The sequence below is a fragment of the Nansenia antarctica genome (assembly GCF_963989245.1).
Source record: "Nansenia antarctica genome assembly, chromosome: 9".
Taxonomy (NCBI): Eukaryota; Metazoa; Chordata; class Actinopteri; order Argentiniformes; family Microstomatidae; genus Nansenia; species Nansenia antarctica.
The window spans coordinates 40848669-40856168 of NC_137679.1; the positions used below are offsets into that span (position 1 = coordinate 40848669).

At 50.8% G+C, this 7500-nt stretch overlaps 1 protein-coding gene across 1 annotated transcript in view; it reads right to left on the reverse strand.

The window, feature by feature from the left end:
* Positions 1-7500, reverse strand: part of scg3 (secretogranin III) — a gene marked incomplete at both ends in the record, with an annotated part of 20899 nt that overhangs the window by 9192 nt on the left and 4207 nt on the right. Inside the window, 6 exons of the mRNA XM_080539789.1 lie at positions 694-777; positions 5082-5198; positions 5855-5951; positions 6039-6212; positions 6703-6864; positions 7295-7437. Coding sequence (XP_080395915.1) covers positions 694-777; positions 5082-5198; positions 5855-5951; positions 6039-6212; positions 6703-6864; positions 7295-7437 — 777 coding nt within the window. The remainder of the gene's footprint in view (positions 1-693; positions 778-5081; positions 5199-5854; positions 5952-6038; positions 6213-6702; positions 6865-7294; positions 7438-7500) is intronic.

A 7500-nucleotide genomic window follows, 5' to 3' on the forward strand; every position in this document is an offset into this window, starting at 1 on the left:
AGGGAGGTATTCCATCAACGTTGCTAAAGGAAAATCCAGACTTATTCTGACAAGTCTTGAGACTTATCAAACAATTCAGGCTTATTTTGATATTTTTATAAATCTCCCAAGAATAAGCCTGGATTTTCCTTTAGCAACGTTGATGGAATACCCCCCTGGTCTGTCTTCCCTAGTGTGTGTTGTTGTCGTACGTTATCAAGTCTATATGTGTTATATATGTTAAAACCAAACGAATGGAGGATACCACACCCTACCAACTAAGCTTGAGCTGTGCCCGAACCAGGAGAGAACGTGACCAGAGCACACCAGGAACTAAGGTAAGCCTCCCCCCTCTATCACCTTACCCCCCGGTACCGTCAAACTGCCAACTGAGCTGAGCTATACTTCTGTGTTTGGCCTCGGCCCTGTATGTTAACGAGCTGTATGATTATTGATTATTGATTAATGTGCATGCAGAGCTTGTTGGCTTGTGACCTTTCTTAGTTATTTATACAGTACCAGTCAAAAGTGTGGACCCCATTCAATTGAAAGTCCAAACTTTTGACTGGTACTGTATGTCCATATAAAGTGTTTTGGTGTGTTGTACTGGACAGCAGTTATGAAGGTATGTCGTTCCATCACAAAAAATTGGTATTTCATAGCGAACTACATCATCATCAAATCAGCAAACTATCGGCAATAGCGGTCATTCACCTATAGGTGGCGCCATGTCCAGCTTCCCCAGGGACTTGCCTAGCTTGTTCTTGGTCTGCAGGGCGATCATGGCGTCCAGGTTCTCTGCAGGAGGAAGGAGAGACGTGAGGTTAGAGTTTTACCGTCACGTTCGTTAGATAGATTGCGGTGTATGGATGGATAGATGGATCGGCTGTGGCTCAGGAGGTAGAGCGCCGGTGTCTAATGATCGCAAGGTCAGCAGTTCGCCGGTTCGATCCCGGCTGGCCATGTGTCGAGGCATCCTTGGGCAAGATACCAAACCCCAAATTGCTCCTGATGAGCGGGGCCGGCGCCTTGCATGGTAGCTTGCTGCCATTGGAGTGTGTGAATGTGTGTGTGAATGGGTGAATGAGAGGCCGTTGTAAAGCGCTTTGGAATAAAGAGCTATGTAAGAGGCTATATAAGGAGCTCTGCTATAAGGACTCTCGACACCTGACTCACTGCACTCACCCTGCCAGATGTACTGCACTTTAAAGTAAATAATTTTTTTTAATTTAAATTTATTTTTCAGATTTTATCCCTTTTTCACCCAATTTGGTAGCCAATTGAACCCAACCTAGCATCCAATTATCCCCTGCCTATTGCATAGGATCCGCCGCACGACCCCGTGGCCGGCAGTCCCAGAGGAGGCCGCCAGGCAGACTAGCTGACTGGCTCCTCGAGCCCAGCACCGTTATTCCGGCACCTAGGGGGCGGTGTTGCGCGACAGATCCTTGTCCGGAAATACTCCTATACCCGCCCTCGGGAGCGGCCGCCCAATATGCCGCTCCCCGTGTGTGCCCCAGCCATATCTGGATCTGGCGAGCTGGGATTCGAACCCAGTCCCCGGTGGGCAGCATGCACTAGTGGCCAGTGCTTAGACCGCTACACCACCGTGGGGCCTTACTTTAAAGTAAATATTGACTAGGATTTGGTCTTGTGGTTATGTGTGTACATTGTCCATTGTGATAGTCGTGTCTAATGTGTGTATGTTTGATGTATTTGACACTGCTGTATTGAGTTTTCTTCCATCTGTACCGACAACAAATTCCCCCGACCTTGGTCGTGTGGTCATTAAACGATTCATTCATTCATTCATTCATTGCAAAGTGCTTTGGAATAAGGCGCTATATAAGTGCAGTCCATTTGGTGTTCTTTTTCACGTGGTTCAGTGATAGCGTAGAGGCTAGTAGGATGTGATGCCATTAGAGGGAACAGCCCAGCTGGAGGATGTCATGTTGACTGAGATTAACAATGGAGGCTCTGGTTCAGGGAATCTCCCTCTCAGAGTGGGAGTGAGTGATGGAGGGACGTAAGTGCTCTTTCTGTCTGTTTCTGTCTCTATTTCTCTCTCTACCTCCCACCCTCTCATTAGCTCCCTCTCTGCCCACGCTGCTCTACTCTCTTCTCTCCTCTGTCTTCTCTGTCCTCCATCCATCCCTCTCTCTCTCTCCCTCCCACTCTCTCTCTCTCTCTCTCTCTCTCCCTCCCTCCCTCCCACTCTCCCAGTTCGGGGTTTCCCTCCCCTGTCTCTACAAATCTGTGCCTCTCTGTCGGTGGTCTTCCATCTGTCCTCTCTCTCTGTTTCCTTCTCTCTCTCTCTCACTCTCTCTTTCCTTCTCTCCATCTCTCTCTCTCTTTCTCTCTCTCTCTCTCTCTGTCTTAACTTCTCTCCTTCTCCCTATCTGCCTCTTCTCTCTCTCTGTATTTCCTTCTCTCTCTCTCTTTCTTTCTCTCCTTCTCTCCTCCCCCCTATCTGCCTCTTCTCTCTCTCTCTCTCTCTCTCTCTCTCTCTCTCTCTCTCTCTCTCCTTCTCTCCTCCCCCCTCTTCTCTCTCGTTAGTGTCACCCCCCCCCCTCCCCTGTAATGGCGTAGTTACATCCCTGTCACGACCCCCCCCCCTGCCCTGCCCCCCTCCTGTAATGGCGTAGTTCCATCCCTGCTCTGCCCCCCTCCCTGCCCCCTCCCCCCACCCCTCCATGACTGGCCTTTATCTCCCATGGCAGATTAGGTTTGATTGACAGGTGCCTTGTTGACAGTGTGACTCATCTCAGTCCGCAGGCCTCTGAGGTAACAATGACCTGTTGCCAGGCAACCTGTAATTCCATCCCCTCCCCTCCGGCGTCACACGGTGACTCTACAGATCATAAGCATGATATCGGAGAGGGTTGCCAAGGAAACCCCGTCTTGCGTAAATAAGTAGGGTGTTTCCTTTGGTGTGTGTGTGTGTGTGTGTGTGTGTGTGTGTGTGTGTTATCTCATTAGTCAGTGAGCCGTGTACATGAATCAGGAAAAGCCCATCAAGGACGTCCAATGGCTATCCCCGAGCGTCACAACCGGGACCATTGAATGGTTAGCACGTCACATATATGCACACCTGCGTACGTACACACACACACACACACACACACGTGTACACGCAGACACACACACAGACACACGTGTACACGCACACACACACAGACACACGTGTACACGCACACACACACAGACACACGTGTACACACACACACACAGACACAGACACACGTGTACACGCAGACACACACACAGACATACGTGTATACACACACACACAGACACAGACACACGTGTACACGCACACACACACAGACACACGTGTACACGCACACACACAGACACACACACGTACACACGCACACACACACACGTGTACATACACATACACTCTCACACACACATGTACACACACGCACACTCACGTGTACACACATACACACACACACACACACACACACGTGTACACACATACACATGTACTCACACACACACACACACACACACACACACACGTCACAGACCACAGCATCATCTCAGAGCATGAAATTAGATCCGGCGTTGAAGTCATGATGCCAAGATGACTGTCCACCTCACATCCTGTCTGGTCAAATACCAATCAGTGAATGGGGGGTTGGAGTGTGTGTGGGTGGGGGAGGGGGGTCTGACAGCTGCTCCATACAGGTGGCAGGCAGTCATCTAGATAGGAGGCATCAGTAGAGAGAGATAAGACCAGGGTTTAGGAGCAGGTAGCAGACTTCAGCCTCTCAGCCTTCAAAGACCAGACAGAGCTGTCACACTGAGGTCTCTATGATGCTTATCACTGTGTGTGTGTGTGTGTGTGTGTGTGTGTGTGTCTGTGTGTGTGTGTGTGTGTGTGTGAGTGTGTGTATCTGTGTGTCTGTGTCTGTGTCTGTGACTGTGTGCGTGTGCGTGTGCGTGTGCGTGTGCGTGTGCGTGTGCATGTGCGTGTGTGTGTGTGTGTCTGTGTGTGTGTGTGAGTGTGTGTATCTGTGTGTCTGTGTCTGTGTGTCTGTGTCTGTGTGTGAGTGTGTGTATCTGTGTCTGTGTCTGTGTCTGTGTGTGTGCGTGTGCGTGTGCGTGTGCGTGTGCGTTTGTGTGTGTGTGTGTGTGTGTGTGAGGTCCCTGTGATCCTTGTGGCTCGGAGCAGAGAGACGCTTCACACTCCACTGCTCCCACCAGCAGACAAAGAACATACTCACTACACTAGACACACACACACACACACACACACACACAGGGACACATGCACACGTACAACACAGAGACACACACATGCGCGCACACACACACACAAAGACACACACATGCGCACACACACACACACACACAAAGACACACACACACACACACACACACACACACACACACATACAGGGAAAAGTGCGCCCACCCACGCACAAAAACACACAAAAACACAAATCTCAGAGGGAATGCAATGTGAAACCCCTCTAATGCAGCAGCAAGCAGACACACACACCATTATTACCCACGCCAGACAAAGAGCTGGCTGCCTAAAAGCCTGCCCTGTTTCTGCCCCACCTACAATGGGATCACAAGTCCATACAATATACCAGGGGAGGCTGGCGGAGGGAGAAATCGGTAGAGGTCTCCGCTCATTGTAATCCCCTCTGTTATAAGGACTCTCAACACCTGACTCACTGCACTAACCCTGCCAGATGTACTGCACTTTATAGTTGTAAATATTGACTAGGATTTTGTGTTGTGGTTATGTGTGTACATTGTCCATTGTGATAGTCATGTGTAATGTGTGTATGTTTGATGTTCTGACACTGCTGTATTGAGTTTTTTTCCATCTAGCAACAAATTCCACTGACCTTGGTCGTGTGGTCATTAAACGATTCATTCATTCATTCATTCATTCATTCATTCATTCGTAATGCATGAGACGGAATGAGGAATGGTATCAAACACACATTCCATTCCATGCACCACAATGAGCCTGTCCTCCGATTTCTACCTCCAACACCCCCTCCCCCACCAGATAGGAGACCCTCCCCCCCCTCCCCCTTACCCAGGTAGGACACCCCCCCCTCCCTCCCTCTTACCCAGGTAGGACACCCCCTCCTCTGGGGTGATGGTGCCGTATTTCACCATCATCTTGACAAAGTCGATGAGGGTCTTCATGATGGTGATGAGGGTCTCTCTCTCCTGGGCGTCTTGCTCTGGGGGGGGCAGGGGGGCAGGGAGAGGGGGAGAGGGGGAGAGGGGGGGTTAGTCAGACCCATCAATGTGAAGGACATGCCCTGTGGTGTTCATGGGTGGATTATGAGGATTATGATAATGAGTATTGTTGTGTATGAGTCATCTGTGTGTGTGTGTGTGTGTGTGTGTGTGTATGAGTCATCTGTGTGTGTGTGTGTGTGTGAATGTGTGTGTGTGTGGGGGGGTGTATTCTTGTGTGTGTATGCTTGTGTGTGTGTGTGTGTGTGTGTGTGTGTGTGTGTGTGTGGGTGTATGCTTGTGTGTGTGTGTGTGTGTGTGTGTGTATATATATATATATGTGTGTGTGTGTGTGTGTGTATGCTTATGTGTGTGTGTGTATGTGTGTGTGTGTGTGTGTATGTATGCTTATGTGTGTGTGTATGTGTGTGTGTGTGTGTATGCTTATGTGTGTGTGTGTGTGTGTGTGTGTATTTGTGTGTGTGTGTGTATGCTTATGTGTGTGTGTGTGTGTGTGTGTGTGTATGTGTGTGTATGCTTATGTGTGTATATACAGTGTGTGTGTATATGTATATACAGTATATATATGTGTGTGTGTGTGTGTGTGTGTGTGTGTGTGTGTGTGTGTGTGTGTGTGTGTGTGTGTGTGTAGTCCTACCAGAGTCCAGGCTCCTCAGCAGGCGGTAGAAGTTGGGGAAGTACTGCAGGTCCTGTAGGCCGTCCTGTAAGCTCAGCTCATTCCCCTCCTCCCTCTCTCCTCCCTCCTCATCCCTCTCTCCTCCTTCCTTCTCCCTCTCTCCTCCTTCCTTCTCCCTCTCTCCTCCCTCCTTCCTCCCCTCCTCCTCCTCCTCCTCCTCGTCCTCCTTCTCGTTCACGTCACTCTCTCTCTCCCACATGTTGTCCACAGTGTCATCCCCCTCTCCCTCGGCCTCACGGTCCACATCTTCGTCGACGGCCGCCCGCTCTTCCTCTTCCTCGTCTTCGTCATATCGGCGGTCGGGGGACTCCGACATGTCCTGAGGACGGAGGGGTAGAGCGTGCTCTTCATCATCATCATCAGCATCCTCATCATCATCACCACCTTTATCATTATTATCGCCATCATCGTTATCATCATCGTTATCATCATCGTTATCACCATCCTCCTCACCCTCATCCTCATCATCCTCATCACCACCATCATCCTCATCCTCATCACTATCATCATCATCACCATCATCACTATCATCATCATCATCATCACCATCATCATCCTCACCCTCCTCCTCATCATCCCCATCATCTTCCTTATCTTCATCCTTATCACCCTCATCCTCATCCTCCTCCTCATCCTCTTCCTCACCCTCATCTTCATACTCCTCATCCTCATCCTCATCATCATCATCTTCATCATCCTCACCCTCACCCTCACCATCAACCTCCTCATCGCTATTCTCATCCTCACCCTCATCATCATTCTCACCATCCTCATCCTCATCCTCCTCCTCATCTTCATCCTCATCTTACCGTGTTGCTATCTGTGATCTGCCGGTCGTCCTGGTCACCGCGGGTTATGGCGTAGTCGGTCCCGAGGTCGTCGATCTCGTTCTTCTTGGCGTTGTTGGTGATGAGCTCCTGCAGGGCCTCCGCCACCTCGTACTCCAACGTGTCTGCCTGGCTGTCTGTGATCTAGAGAGGGAGGGAGGGGGGGAGGGAGGGAGGGAGGGGAGAGGGAGAGGTTAGAGGTCACGGTCACCTCATACTCCAACGTGTCTGCCTGGCTGTCTGTTATCTAGGGAGGGGGGGGAGGTTAGGGTTAGGGTCAGAGTCAGGGTCAGCCACCTCATACTCCAGAGGGAGAGAGAGAGGGAGGGGGGGGGAGAGAGAGATGAAGAGAGAGAAGGATGGGAGGGAGAGAGCTATGAAGAGGGAGAGAGAGAGAGAGAGAGAGAGAGAGAGAAGGGTGGGAGACAGAGAGAGAGAGAGAGAGAAAGACAGACAGACAGAGAGGGAGAGAGGGGTTCCATGGAGTTTAGCAGGAATGGACAGACATTCAGGACAGGTCAGGACCAGGGTCAGGGGTCATGGTCAGGGTCAGGGGTCAGAGGTCAGGACCCACCAGTCCCAGTTTGAGCAGCTTGGAGACGATCCTGTCGAACACACCGCGGTCGTCCTCCTCGTAGATCTTGTTGGCGATCTTCTGGACGATGTCCTCAGCTGTGAGGGGGGTGCCGTCCAGCTGGCGGAAGCTCTCTGGGTCGTCTGGGGGGGAGGGGGGGGGGGGGGACCGGGGGCAACCACGACACACAGGGTTAACCCTTTACA